The sequence below is a fragment of the Neofelis nebulosa genome, chromosome 4, assembly GCF_028018385.1.
Source record: "Neofelis nebulosa isolate mNeoNeb1 chromosome 4, mNeoNeb1.pri, whole genome shotgun sequence".
NCBI classification, from domain to species: Eukaryota; Metazoa; Chordata; class Mammalia; order Carnivora; family Felidae; genus Neofelis; species Neofelis nebulosa.
The window spans coordinates 151,214,296-151,236,125 of record NC_080785.1 but is presented as its reverse complement, the minus strand read 5'-3'; the positions used below and the strand labels follow the sequence as shown (position 1 = coordinate 151,236,125).

General features: G+C 56.5%; 2 protein-coding genes across 3 annotated transcripts; both read right to left on the bottom strand.

Moving 5' to 3' along the window:
- Window positions 1-95: 95 nt before the first annotated feature.
- On the bottom strand, window positions 96-12,251 carry CAMKV (CaM kinase like vesicle associated). 2 transcript variants are annotated; one of them, XM_058726889.1, is made up of 11 exons: window positions 12,049-12,248; window positions 4,470-4,578; window positions 4,228-4,359; window positions 3,973-4,047; window positions 3,621-3,759; window positions 3,365-3,485; window positions 3,133-3,208; window positions 2,910-3,046; window positions 2,671-2,749; window positions 2,349-2,436; window positions 96-2,050 (listed from the first exon to the last, which is right to left on the bottom strand). In XM_058726889.1, exons 2-11 carry the CDS (start codon window positions 4,562-4,564, stop codon window positions 1,469-1,471), a joined length of 1,524 nt encoding a protein of 507 aa, XP_058582872.1. In that variant the 5' UTR covers window positions 4,565-4,578; window positions 12,049-12,248; the 3' UTR covers window positions 96-1,468. The 2 variants fall into 2 exon arrangements, with proteins under 2 accessions (XP_058582872.1, XP_058582873.1); XM_058726890.1 differs by lacking the exon at window positions 4,228-4,359 and having other exon boundaries at window positions 12,049-12,251.
- A 3,352-nt stretch (window positions 12,252-15,603) lies between these two features.
- Window positions 15,604-20,024, bottom strand: LOC131510148 (uncharacterized). Its single transcript, XM_058726886.1, has one exon. The coding sequence runs from the start codon at window positions 19,374-19,376 to the stop codon at window positions 15,630-15,632; it is 3,747 nt and encodes a 1,248-aa protein (XP_058582869.1). The 5' UTR covers window positions 19,377-20,024; the 3' UTR covers window positions 15,604-15,629.
- Between the last annotated feature and the right edge of the window lie 1,806 nt (window positions 20,025-21,830).

The following is a 21,830-nucleotide window of genomic DNA, read 5'->3' as shown; positions in this document are numbered from 1 at the left end:
AGCACAGACCAATACCTGTGAACCTGCTCCCAGCCTCTTCCCTCCCCATTGCCTTCCAGGGGCCCCTCCCCAGTAAGACAGAGGAAGCAACGGCAAGAGGATGGCCAGAGGCTTTGGCAGGGTGACGTTTATTTGCCAGGTTCAGCAGGCACACAGCCTACCAACCTTCATACACCAGAGCAGACCCACAGGCATGCAGGGAGAAGGGCAGGACTGACACTGGAGTGCCGAGCAAAGGCCGGGACCAGTGTGGCTGCCTGCCCAAGCTGTGGTGGGGTCTGACAAAGGGCACCTGCCAGGAGCCTCGATCAGGAAACGGGGAAGCCTTATTCCACTTCCTCATCCCAGAAAAAGCAACTCAGCATGGCTCAGAGGCACCTGGGCCTCTGTTTCAGCCATGATAGAAGGGGAAGTGGGTCACAGACGTAGAGGGGGTTCCTCTCTATTTTGTTGTTGGATTAGGAAGGCAGAAATCTGCCCCTATGAAGGGCAACCCCCTAAATCAGACTATGGGACACTGCCATGCAGCAGGCCCCCTTCAATGGAGAGGACTGTAGACTGAACCCAAGGGACTCCATCAGAGAAGAGCCAGGGGATACCAGCCCTCCCTGTTTGGCTCAGGGTAAGGACCAAGCTAGGCTGGTGCATGACGAGCTGGGCCTGCACTCTGCCTTCCAGTTTTCACTGCCACATCCCAACTGCTCCTCCTTCCCCTTACAGGCTCATGAAGCTCAGGGCATAGGGCAACCCACTGCAGAACCCAGGAGGGCAGGAAATAGCATAAGGGTGTTGGTGAGAACTTTCCAGGGACAAAGATGGAAGCTTCTACCCCCCCCACCCCCACACACTCATTCTCTTTCACTTCTGAGGACCCCTAAAGCTACCAAGCAGTGCCCCCAACCATGCGACCAGTCTTGTCTTAAAGCATACTGCCCTAGATTTTTGAATTCTCTATACAAGCCTGTGTCCATTCTTAGAGCAGCCCACATACCACAGGCACATACCTTCATGTGCAGGAGCCTAAGACCGCTGACAGGGCCTCGCTGGAGGACCAGCTCTCAGGGCAAGGCCACCCAAGATTAGGGCCTGGGAAAGGATGGGACCTGCAGGGCCTGCCTGGGGAAATTGTGAGGCAAAAAGGGAAGGGGAAGGGAGCAGGGACCTCCTGAGTATCCCTAGAGCAGCATCCCGCAAGGAACAGAAACTGGTGAAGCTAGCGAAAGACAGAAAAGCCACAAGGAATCCATGCAGGGGCTGGGGCCGGTCCTGCCTCTGGCCTGCCCACCACTCACGCACATACACACAGGAGATGAGACTGCTCTCCCGTGGCCCCCAGACATGCCCCACACTGGGAGGCAGGGGCAGGGGGAGCAAGGGCATCAGGCCAATGACTCTATGTACAGTGAGAAGCCCCTCATCCACTCTCCCACCCTCCTGCCCATCCCCTGCCCCACACCAGACTGCCCACTCAGCTGGTCTCCTCCCTCCGAGACTCCTGGGCATAGCCAGCAGCCTCTTCCCCTTTACTAGAGGGTGGAGCCTGGCCTGTTGTGCCCCCGGGGGCTGTGCTGTCCGGCTGGGCCAAAGCCGGCTCAGGGGTGGCAGCTGCCTTGGTAGCCGGTGTGACACTGCTTTGAGTGGTGGGCATGATGCTCTCTTCTGTGGCTGGTGTGGCTCTCCCATCGGTGGCTGGAGTAACACTCCTGTCGGTAGCTGGGGTGATGCTCCCATCGGTGGCTGGGGTGATGCTCCCATCGGTGGCTGGGGTGACACTGCCATCAGTGGCTGGGGTGACACTGCCATCTGTGGCTGGGGTGGCACTACGGTCTGCGGGGGCTGTATTATCACTCTTTGCGGCAAGAGCAGCATCACCCACTGTGGCTGAGGTGGCACTGCCCCCAAGGGCTGGGGCAGCTCCACTTGCAGCTGTGGCCCCACCTGCAGCCCCAGCGGTGGCAGTGTCTGTGGCTGGGGCAGACTGGGCTGTAGCTGTGCTGGACTGCTCTGGTGCCCGGAGCCGTTTCATGAGGGTGGTCACTCGGACAGCCTTCTGAAAGGAGGGCAGTGGAGAGAGGCTCAGAGTGGGGCTCACAGAAGCTGGATCCATTCCTTCGCAAAGGCCAAACACAGACCATTCCTTGGCGTCCCTGGCTGCCTCTGACCACCCAAGGGCCAGGGACCCAGCTGTTCAACACACCCACTTAAGGTAGTGACAGTGGCTACAATCACACCTGATAGCTGAAGAAACGCCTGTGTGTGGCTGCAGGGATATGATATAGGCAAAAAACTGTGTGTGCCAGAAGGAGCACTTGGGATCAATCCAAGAAAGGGAGTCATCCAAGCCTTACCTTCCACTTAGCCCTGGCAAAGTTCTTTTCAATCTGGGCGCAGACACCATCCTTGATGTTCTTATCAGAAGCAGCATTGCCAGAAATCCTAGAAAGGGTACAGATGCATCTGGATCTGAGGGTGTATAGGCCTTCAGGGAGACTGCCCAGTCCTTTTCTCTTAAGATCCAGAAGTTACCAGGCAGGCCTCTGGGCTGGGCCTGAGCTCTGGGCACCCCCAACCCCTACTCAAAGCCTCAAGGATGGGGGCTACTAGATGTGAGGAGGACAGAGGCCAAGGGAAATCTGGCCTCTCCTTCTGTCCTCCATGGGCCCTGCTCACCACTCATGGGAGATGGCCTCTTCTGCAGTGATGCGCTGGTCTTGCTCCACCTCCATCAGCCTTGTGACCAGGTCTTTGGCTGGGGACAAAGCCAAGGAGAGGTGAGGCATTGGCACCTCATCTCACTGTCTAGAGGTGATGAATAGGCTGGGAGGTAGGAGCAGAGTCCAGCAGAGAAGGCTGACAGCAGGTCCCCCATACCAACCCTCCCGCTACCCACACACTGGGCACCTCCTCACCTGCCTGGGAAATGTCATCCCAGTATGGAGAGTCAAACTCATAGTCGCCAGCTAGGATCTTGCGGAAGAGGTTCTTGTCATGGTTCTCATAGTCATCTTCCTCCACCTCCTCATAGAAAGGTGGGTTCCCTGAAAGCCTACATGGGGGCCAAAGGGCAGGGTCACTTAAGAAGGCCATGGACACAGAACCCCACCTGGCCTGGCTACAAACCCATTCACTCACAGGATGTACATGATGACTCCAATGGCCCAGCAGTCCACGGGGCGTCCATACCGCTGCCGGCCTACCACCTCTGGGGCTGCAAACACAGTGTCCATCTGGTGGTCAATATCAGGCCTGGCCAAGCCTGGGACCGCTCATACCCACTTCCTGGGCTGGAGACTTCCTTCCCCCTACCCAGAGCCACTCCTTGAAGGCTGTCCCCCACCCTGTCCCTGCCCCACCCCCTGCTTGCCCAGGTACTCGGGAGTCCCACAGGGCTCCTTGATGAGGCCATTCTCTAGCTTAGCCAGGTGGAAGTCGCTGATGACAATCTTTGAGTTCTTCAACCGATTATAGTAAACCAGGTTCTCCAGCTGCTCCGGGCAGGAATGACATGTGGGTGGGCAGAGAAAGACTCCATGAGGACCTCAGAGGCTAGACCAAGACCCCAAGGTGCTGTCCACCTCAGCCCCAGGCCGGGTGCCAACAGACCTGGCTCCTGGCCTCACCTTGAGGTTCCTGTGCACGATCTTGAGTGAGTGCAGGTAGGCCACGGCCTCCAGGACCTGCCGCACCACATTGCTTGTATCTCGCTCCGAGTAGTAGCCCTGGTCCAGGATCCAGTCAAACACCTCCCTCCCCGTGGCCCTGAGGGACACCAGCCCCTGAGCCCACGTGGGCAGGATCGGGGGTGGGGCAGGAGTATTTGGGCAGGCTGCCTACACCAGGCAGCTAGCTGGGCAAGGCATGGGGACCCAACACCCCAAGGGGCCAGAAAGGGGGCTTTCCCTGGTTGCAGAGGGCAGAGCAGGTAAAGGCCCTGGGGACTGAGGAATCCGGGGACCCCAGACCCACACTCACAGCTCCAGGAAGATGAAGTACTCCTTGCGGGTCACAAACACATCCACCAGTTGCAGGATGTTGGGATGCTTCACCCTGGCAGCGGAGAGAGGGGCCAACAGTTAGGGCTGGGTAAACCCCTAAGAGAGGCTCTGGTTGCCACTGTGGGCCACAGCAAACTAACTGGCCAGAGCCTGGTACTGCTTGAGGTCACCTGCCCTTGAAACCACTCCCTGCTACCTCCTATGCCACCCCACCCCGAGGCCTCACACTCACATCTTGAGGATGCCTATTTCGTTCTTGGCCGCCTTCCGCACCTTGCGGCCGTCCCGCTTCTGGAACTTCTTGCAGGTGTGCAGCTTGCCCGTCGTCTTGTCCTTGGCCCGGAAGATCTCACAGAACTCCTCACTGTAGCCAGCAAGCACCCCACTCAGCCCTGGCCTCAATGTGGGCTGTCCTCTGCTCCCCTTTCCCAGGCCCTTGCCCACCCACCCTTGACCACAAGACCCCGCACTCACGTCTTGATGACCTGTCCCAAATCATATCTGTCAGTCACCTCCGACGGCTGGTTATAGTTCTTCTTATCGCCCAGAGTCACACACCCAAACGGCATTGCCAGTCTCTGAGCTGCAGACAGGATGGAGTCCGGCTCAGCTGTACCACAACATGGAGGCTTCTCCCCACAGTATGGAGGCTGGCTCTGGGAGACCCCAGCATGGCTCAGGACAAGGCAAGGGGCAGAGACTGCACTAGGAAGGGCTAGAGGGTGGTCAGCCTCCTACCCCTGCTTTTCTGGCCACAGCTCCTGCCACTCAGCTTGGCTGCCTGAACTACAACAGCCCCTACTTACGAAAAACATATTAAACCGACATATCAGGGAATCACTTTCTATTATGTACATTAAGAATTTTTTTTTACCAATTTCTTTAAATTTCAGCTATTGCACAGATGATGGGGAATATAACCACCCACCCAGCAGATAGCCATCTCTGAAAGTCTGAAGATACCAAGTGTTAGCAAAGACTTGAGCAGAAATGCATACATTTTTGCCACAGGACACTCATATTACACAGCAATGGAAATGAAGGAGCTATAGCTATAGCCAACCACATGGTGAATCTCACCAATACAGTGTTGAGTGAAATAGACACAAAAGAATACATACAGCATAATCCTATTGATTCAGAGTTCAAAACAGGCAGAACTAACTTGTACTAAGGATACAAACATTCTGGTAAAACTGTTTTTATAAAGAGCTAGGAAATAAGTACCATAAGTCCTTCCACGAGAAAGAGAGTAGTTGCGATTGAGTCAGGACACGGGGAGATTCTGGAGAGCTGATTTCTGAACCTGAGTGGTGGTTTTCACAGGTGTTTGCTTTATAATAATTTGTAAAAATGTACATACAAGTTTGGGGCACATTTCTAGATTTTCGATATATTTCACAATTTTAAAATGTTGATAAAAATTATAGCTATCCGTGGGGGTGCCTGGGTGGCTCTTTCGGTTAAACACAGACTTCGGCTCAGGTCATGATCTTGTGGTTTGCAAGTTCGAGCCCCACATCAGGCTCTGTGCTGACAGCTTAGAGTCTGGAGCCTGCTTTAGATTCTGTGTCTCCCACTGTCTCTGCCCCTCCCCCACTCGTTCTCTCTCTGTCTCTCTCTCTGTCTCTTTCTCTCAAAAATAAAATAAACACGCAAAAAATTTTTTAATCAAAAAAGAAATTATAGCCATCCATATGGAAGAACACTTGGTAGGGGCGCCTGGGTGGCTCAGTTGGTTAAGCATCCAACTTCGGCTCAGGTCATGATCTTGTGGTTTGCAAGTTCGAGCCCCACGTCGGGCTCTGTGCTGACAGCTTGGAGCCTGGAGCCTACTTCGGAATATGTGTCTCCCTCTCTCTCTGCCCCTCCCCTGCTCATGCTCTGTCTCTGTCTCTCAAAAATAAATAAATGTTAAAAAAAAAATTTTAAAAAGAATACCGGGTAGCTATTACAAAGAATAAAGTACGGAAATGCACTGCTGTTGGACGGTTTCTGAGATATGTTAAGTAGAAAAGCAAGGGACAGAATGCTGGGTCAAGGGTGCTGCTATTTGGGTAAATTTTTTATTTAAAAACATTTTTTTAAACGTTTATTTGTTTTTTGAGAGAGAGAGCATGAGCATGAGTGAGGGAGGGGCAGAGAGAGAGAGAGAGGGAGAGAGACAGACAGACAGACAGAATCTGAAGCAGGCTCCAGGATCTGAGCTCTCAGCTCAGAACCCGACACAGGACTCAAACTCATAGACCATGAGATCGTGGCCACAGCCAAAGTTGGACGCTTAACCAACTGAGCCACCCAGGCTCCCCTGGGTAAATTTTTTAAAGTTTATGTTCCAGTATACTCCAAACTCCATTCTGGAAAGACAGCTAAGAAAATCAGAGTGCTCTTTGGGGCAAAGAACTGTGTGTTAAAGGGGCAGATTTATATCTTGTATTATTTTCTGTTAGAATTTTTACTATGATTACCTTTATTGATTTAATAAATGTTGCATTCAGGCACAGTCCTTGGAGAGTTTCCTCAGAGAGACCCCATTTGGGTGGAAGTGAGGAAAGGCTTTGAGGGAGAAGCAGCAGCAGGGCTGAGCCTTAGAGGAGAAGGATTTGCCAGGAGGCGTGCAGGGGTAAACGGTCCAGAAAAGCTAGACAAGCCTGCCAGGGCCTCACTGCCAGGGCCCACAGGAGATCTGGGCAGTCAGGTCCAGGGAATAAGACCCTGGCCAGGGGTGGGTGTCATAAAGGTGACCACATGCAGCTGACTACAGTGGGCTCCAGGCACTCTGGCACCTGGGACATGGCACCCATGGGTCTGCAACCTTGCCAACCCAATCCTCACTTGCGGTGGTGGGTGGACTGGCTCCAGCACCCAAAGGAAAATGCACTCGCAGCTCTTGCTACAGGTAAACTTCAGGAGGGGAGTTACTGACTGTCTGGACCTCCATAACACATGGTTAATGTGATACTGAGGCCATGGCAAAAGCTCTGCATGGAGGCTGCAAACGACCCTGCTGCTGCTGGCTGTGCATACCGTCCCTCCACGCCGATTAGCACTTGCTGTGCACCTAGATGCTCCCCTATCTGGACTCACTGCAACTACACGGTAGTAGAGAAGGAAAGAAGCCATCCCCAGAGGAAGCCGCTTGGGTCACAGGGACTCTGCCAGCCAGGGTCAAAGGCCAGGACCCACACAAGTCCCATGGCTAGCCCTGGCTTTTGCTTGATTCCTCCCAGGCAGAGGCCACTCCCTCCCCAGGGGTCATAGTCCTGGAAGTGTTCCCTCAAATTTGTCCTCAGCATTAGGAAACAAATTTCATCCTTCCCTCATATGGGTTATTTGGGCTCAGGAAACGCAAATGCATTTCATTGGTGTGATTTAAGCCAGGGCTTAAGCCATCTTGTGAGGCACTGCAGAGGCAAACAAGAGAAGCTTTGAAGATTGTCCCCGACTGTGTGTCTTTGCCACCATGGTCACAGCCCTGCTCCTGCGTCTGCCGGAGAGGAGCATGTGGCTGGAATCCCACACTCACAGCTGACAGCAGAGGCACAGCCACCCACCACTGCCGGCCACTCATCTCTGTGCCCTAACAATCTGGGGGAGGGGGCCTGCATCAGTCCCTCAATGGCTCTAACGCACTGTGATTCCCTTTCCGGGCTGGAATCCAAGAGCCATGTACTGGGCAGGAGGGTGGTACCTCAGCCTGCGGGCCCCCCAGGAGAGGTGGGAGGGACCTGTGTCCCAGCTCTGTTGCTTTGCTTACACCGTTCCCTGTGGCAGGAATGCCCTTCCCCCAAAGCTTCCCATCAGTATCCTATTTGTCACGGCAGAGTTATTTATAACGTAAAAAAAAATCAGCAACTACCTAAAATCCAACAACAGGTGACTAACCAGCTCAACTGTGTCCATTCAATGGCAGGAAGTGTGGACACTGACAAGGGTACTGCCCACCTTGGCCTCCCTGTGAAGCAAGCCTCCACATGAGCTAGGTGTCAAGACCGGTGCTTAATCTCTTTCTTGGTTTGTTGTGATTTCTGACATTATAAGGTTGTTTGTGCAACCAATTGTCTAAAATGATTCTGACGTTCCAGGCTCAAAATGGCCCTTCTCTGAGATACTTTCCACAACCTCCACTTTCCCCACCCTATCAGCTCCTTGCTCTGCTACGTGGTGTGGGAGATTCTGTATAAGCCCATCCCTGATATTGGCCCAGCTTTCAGCCATACATATTCTCTTGTGCTCGCAAGGATCCAGGGTTAGTCTTGTGGTCTCCTCCACCACAGAAATCCAGGCCTCTGCTCACAGTCACATCAGCCTGGATCTAGATCCTAAAACCTCATGAATGGGGCAGGGACAGATGGGCCTCTCTCCCTACCGTGGGTGCCCTGATCTCAGTCGGTTACTGCTTCCCTCACCAAACTGTACCCATTTGCCTCTACCCCCTTTCTAGCCCCAGGGCGAAGAAAGGAGAAAAGGGGTCCCCTCTACCCCCACCCTCTCCACCATCTGCTGCCCACTGCTGCTGCCTGGGAGGTTGCTGGTGTGCGCACCAAGCCCCTGGCACCTGCTTGCAACAAGGGAGGCCCTGGTCCTGAAGCTAGGGGAGCAGTCAAGGGACAACTTCAAGAATGGTGACAAGCCAGGCAGAAAGGGGTTTGCATTTCTCACCCCCCACGGCCCAGTCAGCCCAGACCCAATACCCAACAGTGGAGAACTATCCTCCCACTGACACAGGGGCAGAGCCCAGGTCAACACCGGGACATGGGAGGACACAGAAGCCCCATAACGGCCGTTTCCCTAGAGACATGGCTCTTTCCATTTCCTGCAGAGAAACGGTGTGCACAGGGGGGGCTGTCCAAAGGGAGCTTAGGGGAAGTGCGGAGCCTGGCACTGCCAGTGCCCTCCAGCTGACTCTAAGGATGCCTGATGGCCAAGCACTCCCAGTTACTGCCTGCTCCTCAGGTCTGACCCCTGGGCTTGGGCAATCGAGCCTCAGGCAAACCTGAGGGAGACTCTGCCTGTTGGTGCCCTGGTAATAAAGGGTCCCATAGGGGCCCTGCTGCAGCCTTAAGCAAGTCTGGCTCCAGAGGTCCTGTGGTCCTGCATTGGAGTCTTGTTCCCTCCTCCACTGGGGTCAGCCTGGTTCAGGCCCCACCTTTCACAGCAATAAACAAGTTTCCCGCTGCCCTGGACCTCTCCCATGTGGAGTTCCAGAGCTTGCAGTAAATCCTGGGAGGCCAGGAGGGGCTCAAGAGGCCTCCCGCTACCTCCCAACAACTGTGGGCAACACCTCCCGATTTAGTGGCAGCTGTGAACACCAGCCTTCAGGTACCCCCTCCCCTCCCCTACTCTCCTCTCTCAGGGACTGGGGCTGCATTTCCTGCTGCAAAGGACATGCCTAGGCCCAAGCCTTGCCTGGCTCTCACAGCTGAGGTCTCACTAGAAGGACCAGGGGAAATAGAGACTTTACCCTCAGGGTCTGGTGTCAGAAGGCACAGCCAAGCTTCTAGCCCACTGTCCAGCTGCTTCAGGGACATGGGCAGGGGGCCGCTGTGGCTGGGCCTCAGGCTCCAGCTAAACCATGGTCCATAGTTCCTGCTGCTGACTCTCCCGTCTGACGGAGTAAGAACAGGGGGCCTCTCCAGCCTCAGCAGTGGGCATATAGTCCAGTGGTGCCTCCAGGAAGTTCAGCGTTGAACTTGGCATGGCAGGGCTAAGAACCAACTGGACCCTCCCAGGCACCTGGGGTCCCAGTCTTTGAACTCCTGAAGGAAAATCCACTGGCAGCCCTGCTGCCCTGTGGGTGGAGGAGGGAAATGCAGGGGAAGGCCCCAGAGTAAAGGATTGCTGTGGTGATGGAAGTTTTGAAACAAAGGGAAGGGGAAGGGGAGAGGTGTTGGCCAACTCCTTTTCTAAGAATTCCTTGAGATTTTGGCCCAACTCCTTCCCCATGGGTTCTGGCACCTGGCCCCATCAAGGAAGGGGAGGAGGGGGAATTGAGAGACTTTAGAAAAGAGAGAGGGGGGCAGGGACAGTGAGGGACAATGGCAAAAAGTGATGGAAGAGTGACAATAAAAAGGACACAGGCACAATGACACAGGCAAGAAAGGTGGGTAGGGGTTCTGAAGGGGTCTATGGGCACCCAGCAGAGCCCTAAGGCCTCCACAGCCATATGCTCTGAACACCTGGGCCATGAGCTGCCCATGGTGCCTGGACCTTTGACATTGAACCCTCCTGTATCCCTCAGAAATGCACTGAACTTGGTGTGGGAAGCACAACCACGCCTGGGGGAAGAGGCCAGCTGTTGCAGTCCCCTCCCAACAATTCCATAGCCCCTCTCCCAATCATTAGGCAGCTTAGGTAAGGCAGGTCCATCAGGTGGAGGGTGCATGCCTGGGGAAGGGGGCTGGAATGAAGCTTAGAGACCTGGCTGCTTCCCTTTGTAGCCCCTTCTCTCAGCTGGCCCAGCCCAGCCTAGACTAGCCACACCCCCTTTACCTGCCATCCTCCCCAGGCCTTGGGTCCCCAGGACCCCTCTTGCAGTTCAGCCTAATTCCCTGCTGCAGCCATCCCACTTTCCAACAGTGGATCCCGTCAGGGGGGGCAGAAACAGCACCCTAAACAACCCAGAAACAGGATAACAACTGCACAGCACCAACCCCCTGCCTCAATTTCTCTAGATGGAGATCATGAAGTCTGTGGCCTTCTTCCAGGGCAGGAATGGTGGCCAGGACATGGGCTGGAGAGGAGGGCCAGCAGCACATATGGGGAAGGCAGCCTTTAGCACCTGGGGGTTCACACCAAATGCTGTGAAAGAAGGGCAGAGACCTCTGCCGCACCCTGAGCCCAGCCTGACACTGAGGGGAGGAGAGACACCAATTTCCCAGTGGAGAAAACTGCGGTCCATCAGGTGGCTAAAATTCAACTGAGGAGGTGTGGAGTGGGGGGAGGGGGAGAATCAGGTCTCTCTAGGTGGTCCTGGGGGGCTCAGAGTCTGGGCCTTAGAGGGGGGCAGCAGGACAGGGGCTGGACTGCTGCAGACTAAGCTTTTGGTGAAGGATAGAGGGCCCTGCTCCCCAGAAGGGAACCTGGTGGAGCAGGCTCTGTCTACGGGGTGCGGACAAAAGCAGTTTGGCACAGCTATGGGGGGCTGGGAGAGCCTAGGGTCTCTGACAGACACTACAAGCTGGGTAAGGCAGAAATTCATTTGTTCATTGTCCACTGCCCCCACACACACACCAGCCAGGGACCCTGCTCCCCAACGTGGCGCCACCCTGACCCCCTTCCCCAGCGCTGCTGACTCGCCCCCGCTGGCACAGCAACACACATGCGGGAGGCACACGTGTGAGCACCAAGCCCCGCACCTCCCAGCAGAAACATGTGCGTCCCCTACCCCCACCGCGCAGCGCTGGGTCGGTGCCCTGAACCCCCAACTGGCCCCCACGTTAAGGCTTGGAAGCTGAATCTTGGCTAGGGGGCTGCGGGCCCCCAGGGGCTTGGGGCCTCCTCCCCCACCTCGCGGCAGCCCCGCCCAGCCCCCTTCAGGTTGTCGCCTATAAAGAACTCTCCGTTGTCATGGAAATTAGTGACTGCCTAGCTGGAGGAAGGGGACCCGGGGGCAGTTGGGAGGGGTTGAAGGCGGCTCTGGGAGTCAGGAGGGTCGGCTTAGCCCTCGGCCCCTACCCCCAAGGGGCACCACGAACCTTGGAGGGTTAAGGTTTTCACAATTAGGAGCCCAGCAAGATGGGGGGGGGGGGGGGGGGGGGGGCGAGAGGGGCGGAGGGGGGTCGGGGGGAGAAAGATTCGCCTGACTTGAGTCTCAGAGGCTTCCCCTGGGACCCCCGAGCCGTGAGAGGTGACGGGGAACTTTAAGCCCAACCCCGCTCTCCGACCCCCGGATCTCCAGAACCCTCGTGCTCTGCCCCCACTGAGACCCCAAGCCCTCGCGGAGCCCCCGCGCACTGAGCGACCCGAATCTTGAGTCAGAGACCCAATCCCCCAAGACCCCCACAACGTGCGTTCAGGGGGCGCCCCCCCCCCCTCGCGGCCCGCCCCGCACCTGCAGCGCCGGTCGGTCACACGGAGGAAGCGATCTCGGGTTCAGTGGGGCGCCGAGGGTTCCGGGGGCGGCGGGCAGAATCCGCTCCGGGCACGCGGGGCAGACGCGGCGCCAGCTGCAGCCGCTTGGGCTCGCGAACCTCCAGCATCTCCCGCCGCTCGCCGGCACCGGATTCGCACCCGGGGCCGGGGGCGGGCTGGGGGCGGGGCCTCCCTCAACCGGCTCCGCCCGGGCCCTTGAGGAGCTTGAGGCCAGAAACCCACCCGAAGGGGGGCGGACGACCAGCGGTAAAGAGTTGTTGAGCACTAGCCAGCCTGGCGCCGGCCTGGCTCTCAAAGACTCCCTTAGGGCCTGGGACTGACTGGGCAACAGGGGCCAGAGGGGCCTTCTTATACACATGGCAGGGAGTGGGGAGTAGGAGGTGTGGGGAAAGCCAGAGTCCTGGAGCTGCACAGGAATCTCTTGGCAGGTAGTAGTCCCCAGGGGACCAGCACTCTGCCTAGCTCCCAAAACCTGACCCAAAGGGTGGAACCTACTTACAAGAACAAAGTGTGCAGTTGCTAGGGCAAGCTGCATTACAGATTGGCATCCTCTAGCTAAGAATAGTAAGCACATGGTTGAGTATGTGGGCAAGTGGTCAGTGAGGGCTCCAGACCATGGTGGCAGAACCTCCTATTCCCCCACCCCACCCCAGTTCAGCCTTTCTCATTCCGAAGTCCCAGCCAGGGTGGCTAGCCCAGCCCACAAGGCTGCCCCCCCTCCTTGTGCAGCACTGAATTTCCCAGCCTATAAAAGTCACCTATGACATGGTATGGATTGTGCTTTCTTTCCAGTTTAATCACCCTCAAACACTTCATGAGCAGCATCACCACCAGCAGCCTAGGCTGGGATGTGGGGATACAGGAGAACTATTGCACCAGGGGGTCCCACCAGTCCCGTCCTCTGATGGGAAGAGGCTAAGAACTGCCTGGAAGAAGATTTGAAGGAAGTCCTTGGCCATTTCTTTGTCCTTTGTCAGGGAGGCACATAGACCCAATGCTTGCCCCTTCCCCCTCACAAGCACTGAGAACCATCCTGAGGCCCATGTCGGAAGGCCAGACAGGCTTCTTGGTGCCTGGAGCTGGGTTCCACCCCACCCCAAACCTCCCAGTGAGCCTTCTGACCCCATCCTGGGTAAGGTCATTTCCAAACCCTTGGATTTGAGTGAGTCTTCCCTGTATGGCCCCCCATGGCTGCTGACAGGAGTGACTGCTCAAGTGAGGAAGTTGGGGCTAGAGTTGGGAAGGCTAGCCTGGGAAATGACCACTCAAACAAGGCCCCTCAATATCTTCCTCCAGACAAAGGTGTCAAGGAGCTCTTTACATCCTTCCCTGGTTTTGGGTCACCTCTTCCAGGCCAGGCTGATGCCACCTCTGGGCCCTCTGTGCTCTGGGTGGTCTCAGTCACAGCACCAACCCCACCACTGTGTAGGAATCTCCTGACAGGCTAGGCATCAGCAGGGCAGAGGCTGTGTTTCATTTCAGTATGCTCAGTTCACGTCTGCAGAATGAATGAATGGCCTGGTATTCGGTCCTGCCTGCTGTCTGCCCACTGTCCTTGAAACAATGGTTTTCTGAGTTGTATAGTACAGCTGAGCCATGGCTTGCTGACCCCACACATGTGACATACATTTTCTGGCTTTCCTGAAGGTCATAGCTCTCTGGGTATGAAGAAGCTGGGCTAAGGAGAAACTAGAATGGGGGATTTAGAGGCAGGGGAAGAGGTGGTTTGCTAGAGCCCTGCCTGCTGCTGGCAGTGCTCCACCTCTTCTTGGTCGTGTGCACACTCCATGTGCCTGTGGGTGAGTGCACGTGGTGGGGTGTGTGTGTACACGTGTGAGTGTATGTGTGCGTGAGCTCTTCTGCTGAAGGAGACGGCAATAGCACAGTGTATGCAGTGGTGCCCAGTGGCACGTGTATCTGCATTCTGTGTGCACCCAGGCGTGCTTGCTCGCACATGTACATGGACACTGTTGCTAGTCTGTGAAGTCACTGGTCCCTGGAGCCACCGGTCCCCTCCCTGCCTGACACAGGCCTCAGGACTGTGGAGGCTGAATCAGGATATGGGAGCAGGATGTGGGAAGAGCCTGGGCCATGCCCGAGGGCTGGTAGGGGCTGTGATGACCCTACATCACAGGCTATTTCCAGTCTCCCCACCCAGGACAGCCCCTCACTGTCAGGCATTTGGTGGGGGGCGCAGGGGGGTGGGGTGGGTAGCCGGGTCTTTGCCCTTTGTGGATAGAGCAACCTAAAGATGAGAACACAGTGTTGGGATGGGAGCACACTTGTCCCTCAGCCCCCAGCCAGGGAGACACAGACAGGGTAGGGCTTCAGTGTTTTGGCTTCAATCTCTAGCCACCCTCCGGGCAGGAGGTAGCAATACCAACTGAATGCCATCCTCTCAACTCTGCCAGGCCATGGACTGGGCCCACGTGGAACTTTATTCCCACCTCTACTATTTAGAGCTAAACAAGGTCAGGGGCCATGGCTTCTAGCCACCCCCCTGGCCAGAGGAATGGTGGAAAGCCCTTTAGGACAGGGCAGAGTTTGGGAAAAGAGCAGGGGCAGTTGGCATTGACATTGTCCAGTAGCCTCTATGAAGATATCCTGAAGAAGCCAGTACCCTAGGCCAGTGGGCAAGGAAGCCCAGGTCGGGAGGCTGAGGAGGGGAAAGGAGCCCAAGGTTGACAGTTCTGGCTCTCACCAGAGGTAGACAGTCAGAGAGGCAGGATAAAGTGTGAGCCTACCTATCCACAGAGCCCACAAAGCAAGTCAGATCCTCATTGCCCAGTTCAGGTTGTATCTCCCACCCAAGATCCAGGACTTATCTGACACCTGCATGACCCTGACTTCCTGCCCCAGGGCACCAAAGGCCAGCACTCCCATACCCTCATACTCTGACTGGCCACAGAAGCATAGAGCTTTAGGCAAAGTTCAGACTTTTCACCAGGCCAGCTACCCCAAGAAGCCCAGACTTTTATAGGTACCCTCTCTTGAAAGCAACAAATGTTCCAGGTCCCCAGCCATCTTTGGAACTGTTAGGCTGTTGTCCATGTTGCTGTCCTTAGCCCCCCGTAGAGGGCCCAAGATGGAGGAGGGAGGAGGGCAAGCCATCTTTTCCTCTGGAGCTAGGGGAGGGGGCTGTCCCCCCCCCCCCCCTTCATGACTCACTCCAGGCTGTGTGGGTTATTACATTATGTTTGAAATTGCCATGACAACCAGCTGGCAATCAAGGGTAATTGCACTTGTCACCAGGGCAACGGGGCAAAACCCACAGCAGCCACTGTCTATGATTGCCCTTGGGGTGCAGTAAAGGTCAGACTAGACCAGAGCCAATGCCAGCCAAGGGACTCTGAGGTTCTCTGGAAAGGATAGGATTGCCAGGGCCCATGGAGTTCCATTGTGCAGAGGCAGGGTGTGCCTTGGGAGTGCCAGGGTCCCCATCTCTAACTCCATGCCTGGACCTCTGTCCTTCCCCACACCACTCTGTGTCTAAAACATGCCACAGTGCTCGAAGTAAGCAGAACCAGAACTTTTATATGCTCACAGATGGTACTTGTAGATGGCCCAAGGGCCTTCCTCCTCGTACTCACGGCGGCTGAGCCACAGACTCTGGAAGGAGTCCCGGGACGCCATGATGGAGCCTCCAAGCCAAGCAGCAACAGCACGGTGGGGAGAGCCCAGCACAGTGGCTCGGGGGCCCAGCTCCTGACTTAGGCGCTCAGGAAAGCCATTCATCAGGGTGGTGCCACCTTCCAGCACCACGTTGGCCAGCAGCTGCTCCTGCTGCTTGGCATCCAGCCGGCCAATGCTAAGGAGGGCTAGTTGTGGGAGGCCAGGCTGGTTGAGGCCTAGCAGATTGGGCTGGAAGAGGGCCTCAGGGCAGCAGAAACGCTCAGAGCCCAGTGTGATGACCTGTTTGTCTGGAAGCATGAAGTCCACTCGGGCCTGAGCCTGGGCGCGGGCCATCTCAGCTGTCATGTCCATGGCCACATAGCAGCAGGCCTCTTTAATCTGGTTGACCAACCCTGCCTTGGGTGGCGAGTGGCCACCTGCCAGCAATAGCTGAGCCAGGTATTCAGTGAGGTCAGCACCAGCCACGTCCAGCCGGTAGGTGTCGAGGGGGGTCAGATCCCCCGTGAGGATAGGCGCCACATAGGAGGTACCATGGCCACTGCCCAGCACCAGCCCAGTGGTGCGCCCGTAAGCATAGAGTGCCAGGAGGGCCTGATGCGCCGTCTGCATGGCTGGCACGTGGAAACGCTCAAAGAGTATTTCAGCCACCTTTTCTCGGTTGGTGCGCGGTGAAATGGGTGAGTCAGCCACGAGGACAGCCAGCTCCTCCGGCCGCACGCCCAGCCTGCAATAAAACAAGTGCTGCCACAGCACCTCCAATGCATCCCAGTCAGAGACCACTCCTCGATTCAGCAGCGAACAGGAGCCCTCTTGGTCCTCGGGCACCACATACCGAGGCTCGTCCTGGGCTGGGTGCTGTAGCAGTTGGACATGTGAGGACACCACACTGAGGACGTGGTCCTCTCCAGCCAGTCCGCATTTGGTGAAGCCCGTGCCTGTGTCAATCACCACAGCTGCCATGTCCTGGTAGGGACCCAGTGAGTGGCGGCAGAGCACCGGGGACTGCACTGGCAGAGCATCCGTGGCGGGCACCAGTTCATAGCAGGCCCCACAGAGCAGGCCAAGGTGTGCAACCACTGGTGAGTGTGTAATGTCCTCAGCCATCAGCTTGAACCGGGGACCCTGGGGGTCACTGCCCACCATAGCCACGGGCAAGACCTTGCAGCCAGTGCCAGGTGTAGATAATGTGACCAGGGAAAACTGCTCCTCTTGGGTCCCAGGGGAGCTGCCAGGTTGCCAGAATGAGAGCTGATGTGTGCTGGAGCTTTGAGTGGCACCAACACCGACCTTTTCTCTACTCATGTAGACACGGGTCTCCTTAGGGGCCAGGGGCACCTGAAGTAGCCCTACGTGGGCCGGCAAGCCCAAGGGCTCTCCTTCCTGATGCAAGGTGGAGGCCTGGCCAGGCTCCCTGGGGATGGGGGTCCCTCCTGAGATGATGGGCTCTTTGGAAATGGGGGGTTCTTGAGAAAAGGGATGCTTCCCGGTGAGAGAAAGCTGCCTGGCAAGAGGGGTTCCAGTGAGAGGGGGCTGACCAGGAAGGGGGAGCTGCTTGGTAGAAGGGACTTGCTCAGCCAGGAGTGGCTGACCAGAAAGGGGGGTCTGCCTGGTGAGGGGACACTGGTCGGCAGAGGGAGGCTGAGCAGTTGGAGGGGGCTGTCCAGCCAGGGGACACTGCTCAGCTAGTGGGGGCTGACCACTGAGGGAGGCCTGCCCAGCACCTTCGGCCCTAAGGTTGTCAGGGTGAGCAGTAAGGACCGCTTTCTGGTTGTGGTTGCCTGTATCCACCTGGAGTAGGGATCTGGGCATCACCTGGGGTTTCGCTTGTGGCGTAGGCTCGGGGATCAGCTCTGAGTTCACCCACTGCAGTTTCTTGGGCTGGACCATGGAAGTGTCCTGCATCCTGGCTGTATTCAGCATCCAGATGGTGTGACTAGCTTCATTTTTTTCAGCATCAGGTTTAGACCAGCCAGGCTCATGAACATGGCTCAATATCCTCTCACCAAATTGGAGGGACATCCCCAGTGGAATGGGCCCAGTGAACAGTCTGATGGGTGTCTCAGTACCAGGGGAGTCCCGTGACTCCAAGTTGATACTCCCCTCCTTGGGAACCAGGGCCACCTCTCGATAGCTTCCCGACGAGAGGCTAGAGGGCACAGGGCTGGACAGTACGGGTGAAGTGGACCAGAATCTGGAACGATTGTTGTCAGGGGAAAGGATTGGCACGGGTAATGGTCGAGTGGACAACACATTTTCAGGGACATAGATGGATGGGTGGCTGGGCATGAGGCCCACGAGCACTGCCCGTGAACCCATGGGGTCATGGCACAGTAGCCCCATCCTGTTGTTGCCTGTGGCTATATCAAACACCAGCACATGGTCTTCCACAGCATCCCGGAGCTGGCAGGTAGGGGCACTGGAAGGGGGAATCTGTATGGCTTCCCTGGGAGACTGGACTGGGGACTGCTCGTGGCAGGATACTTGGTAGGCAGACGCTGGCACATTGGAGCAGGTATTGTTGCAAACATTGAGAGGCTGCTGGTCTGGCTGAGAGCTGCAGATCTCATGGCTACTCCTCTGGGACTTGGGGGGCCCTGGGAGTTCTGAGCCTGGTGTTGGGCTGCCTGGCCTGGAGGTGTAGACCAGGGGCTTCTCTGCTGGGTTCTCGGGCTGGTTGGGTAACACCAGCATTCTGGCAACCTCAAGTTCCTGGACATGGTCTGAGGACTCCTCTGGAGTGGGCGCTGGGGCAGGAGTCTCCTCCCGAAAATGAAAATCCACTTTGTCCTGGCAGGGTGTGACCACTTTGGAAGACTCCAAGACAACTGACCATCGATTGCCACACTCCCTGAGCAGAAGGTCTTGGGACAGGCCATTGGTGATGGCAAGGGTATCTGTCGAGTGGTCAGGGTTGGAGGTGTAAGGTTCAGATGCTGCTGGCATTGGGGTTGTATCCACAGCTGAAGTATTTGCCTGAGATGGAGTTGGAGGAGCCTGGGCTGGACACGGGCACTTGCCCTGGCCCTGACCTTGAGTTGGAGCCAGAGGAGGATCTTGGGCTACAACTGAGCCATCCTCCCCTGACAGGAAATAGGGTAGCCACCGGCTCTTTCTGCTGCCCACAGGGGCTCTCTGGTCAGGACTGCAAGGGCCTTTGCCCCAGCCTACCAGGACTTTAGCTGGAGCCTTGCCCTGCCCTGAAACCTGAACCTGAAGCCGGGAGCGGCAGAATCCATCCTGGGCCATGTCACTGGTGCTGTCACTGCGTGTGCACAAGGGTAGGGCCAGGGTCCTGTTCTCCACGATGAGATGCGTTTGGGTTCCCACGATGGAGCTTGGAAACGGACTAGTAGAAGGGAGCCTCAGAGTATCTTGGGAGGCCTGCTCACAGCCACACTGGGAGCTAACCTCAGCAGGGTCCCGGTGTAGCTGGTGAATGGGCTCAGGGGCATGGGCCTGGGAGGCAGGGCCACAGGTCCCATCAATGATGGCCTCGGTGGACAATGACAACCCCTGCCTGAAGTATGCAGATCCCGAGTTTATCCATGGTCCCTGGGACCCTCTGAGGCCACCCCCCGGCTGCTGGCTGCTGGCCAAGGAGTGGTCTTGGGGGCCGGATGTATCAGGGCCCCCCACCTTCTTGGTGACTTCCATAGCCCTGCTCCATGCCCTAGGTGCCCTGCCCCCACTTCGTTGTCATGGCGACCCCACACATCACAGCCCCCAGTGACCTGGGGGGGGGGGGCGGTGACAGAGTGTGGGAAACCAGGGGCCCCACCCCCCTGAGGAATGCGGCCTGCCCAGGGAACCTTGGGAAACAGAAAGGCCCAGGAACCTTAGTGAAGTTCTTCACCAACCCTAGGCCACCCTCCTCTCCCCTTACCAGCCAGGTGACTACTCTACCCAGGCCTGCCATAGAGTGAGGACAGTGCCCCTTGCGGCAGGGCCTAGGAGTGGCAGTGTAAAGCCAACAGAGAAAGGTAGGCAGGGGAGACTCTGGATTCCTAGTGTACCTCAGATGCCAGACTTGGTTCTTTCTCCTCACTTCTCAGGTGTCAACTTGAGGCTTAAGGCCTGACCCAGGGATGAGTTCCAAGTATGTGACTCAAGGGCCTTTGGTGGATCAAAGCCCCTTTACCACTCAGTCCTGGGAGACAGAAGAGGGTGAGGGGCCCAGCTCAGGCCCATGCTCCTCTCCCCCATGTTCCCTGGCTCCCACTCCAGGGACAGCAGCTCCTTGGCAGTCTTTCTGCTCCAGATGGTTCTCCTCTGCCTGTGCCTCACAGAGCCCCCTCCCCAGAGCCACATGTCTTTGAAGCCTAGAACCAGTCAGTATCCCACAGAGGTGACTATGGGAGCCACAGGGGTGGGGTGGGGCCTTTGTTCAGAATCCTCAAGTCAGAATGTTCTAGCTCTTGTCACATTGTGTCAACTTCTCCTTGGCCATGAGGGGGGCAGGGCACTTGGCATAGGGCTAGGCCACAGTGGACACAAGGCCAGCCAAGTGGCAATTACAGATGGGGCACAGTAGGGACACAGGGGGCACAGGGCTGGCTACAGAGTGGAGGTATGGTTGGTGCAGGACTGGGCATGCAGTGGGCACAGCTGTATATACAATGAGGACAAGCTGGATAAAGGACTGGACATAGGGTAGGCACATAGGAAATGTAAGCTATTAGACTGGGTGGGCACTTTCACCCTTCATTTCTTAGATGGGCAAACATAAGGCAGGGAGGGGTGGGACCTGCCAGGACCACCAGCACCAGACGTGACCTACTACGACATGAGACAGGCCTAGGCAGCAGTTTGGGGAACCACCTGTTAACCACAGGCCTAGTCTGGAGGTTCTGACCTGAGGCCGTGTCAGTTCTCCTCCCTCCTGCCAGCCGTCAACTCTGAACCTCTTCTTTCTGGGCCCCAGGGCTATGTCCTTTCAGGCCTCAGTCTTTCTGCCCAGGAAACAGGTTTGTGGAGAATGCAGCTGTAGGCTCGTCCTCTGAAGCAGTGTTTTCACAAAGGTTAAAAATAGTACTTACAGTTGGCAGTGGGGTGTGAAACGATGTGACCGGGGACTAAGGCTAGCACTGTGCTGCATCCACACCTTCTTGACGCAGCAGGGGGCAAAGCCTGACTCAGCCACGTTCAGGCCCCCCAGGCCCCCTCCCCTCTCCCCAGATGCTGCCTTCAGTTAAGAATGGGGACAGATTTCTCTGAACACTACTGTGTCACCACACACTGTGGCCCAGGAAGGTGGCAGAGCCGAAGGGTCTGTGGCCTGCGTGTGTATACATGCACACGCACATACGTGCTGAACACTATCAACTTCATTCATCTCTTGCCCTGAGCAAACTGCTTTTTCCCCAACAACAGAGATGCTGGTAGCAGCCTCTGGCGCATGTGCAGGCCTTGAGCTGGGCTGAACCTGGGAGGGCTGGGGAGGCATGGAGGGAGGCCCTGAGAGCCATCCCTCTTCTCCTGCAGAAGTGAGGCATAATCCTCCTTTCCAGGGCTGGGAGCTTTGCGAACAACTGACCTGGGGTTGTTCTGAGGTATCCTGGGGAAGGGAGCAGAGCCAGCTGAAGGATGTGGGCCCATGAAGGAAGGCCCAAAGAAAGCAGTCCTGAGAGAGGAGAAAGCTCTTCCCCTCCTGGGAAGCAAACACCCCCTTATAGCAACAATAACGACGACTGATACCGATTGGGCTCTTCTTCCGAGCCAGGCGGTGCTTAACGCATATAACCCAGCCTCATGATAATTTGATGAGCCGGGCACTATCATCCCTATTTGACGAATGAAGAAATCAAGGCACAGAGAGGAGAAAGAATTCACAGAGGTCTTAGCTAATTAGTAGTAGAGCCAGAATCTGAAGCCAGACCACCAGGCTCTGGCCCCCCACTTCAGAAATCTATGTACCACCGCTGGTTACCACACCTAGGACTTGTACGCATGGACCCTGCTGGAAAACAGTCAACATGCCTCCCTTCTGAGTGCGGCAGCCCCAAGCCCCCACCTAAGCTGTGTCCCACATGAACCTTCTCCTCCTCCCAATAGCTTAGCAGGTGGCTTAAGCCTGGGAGGACCGTTTTCCCTAATGGCACCTCTAAGCCA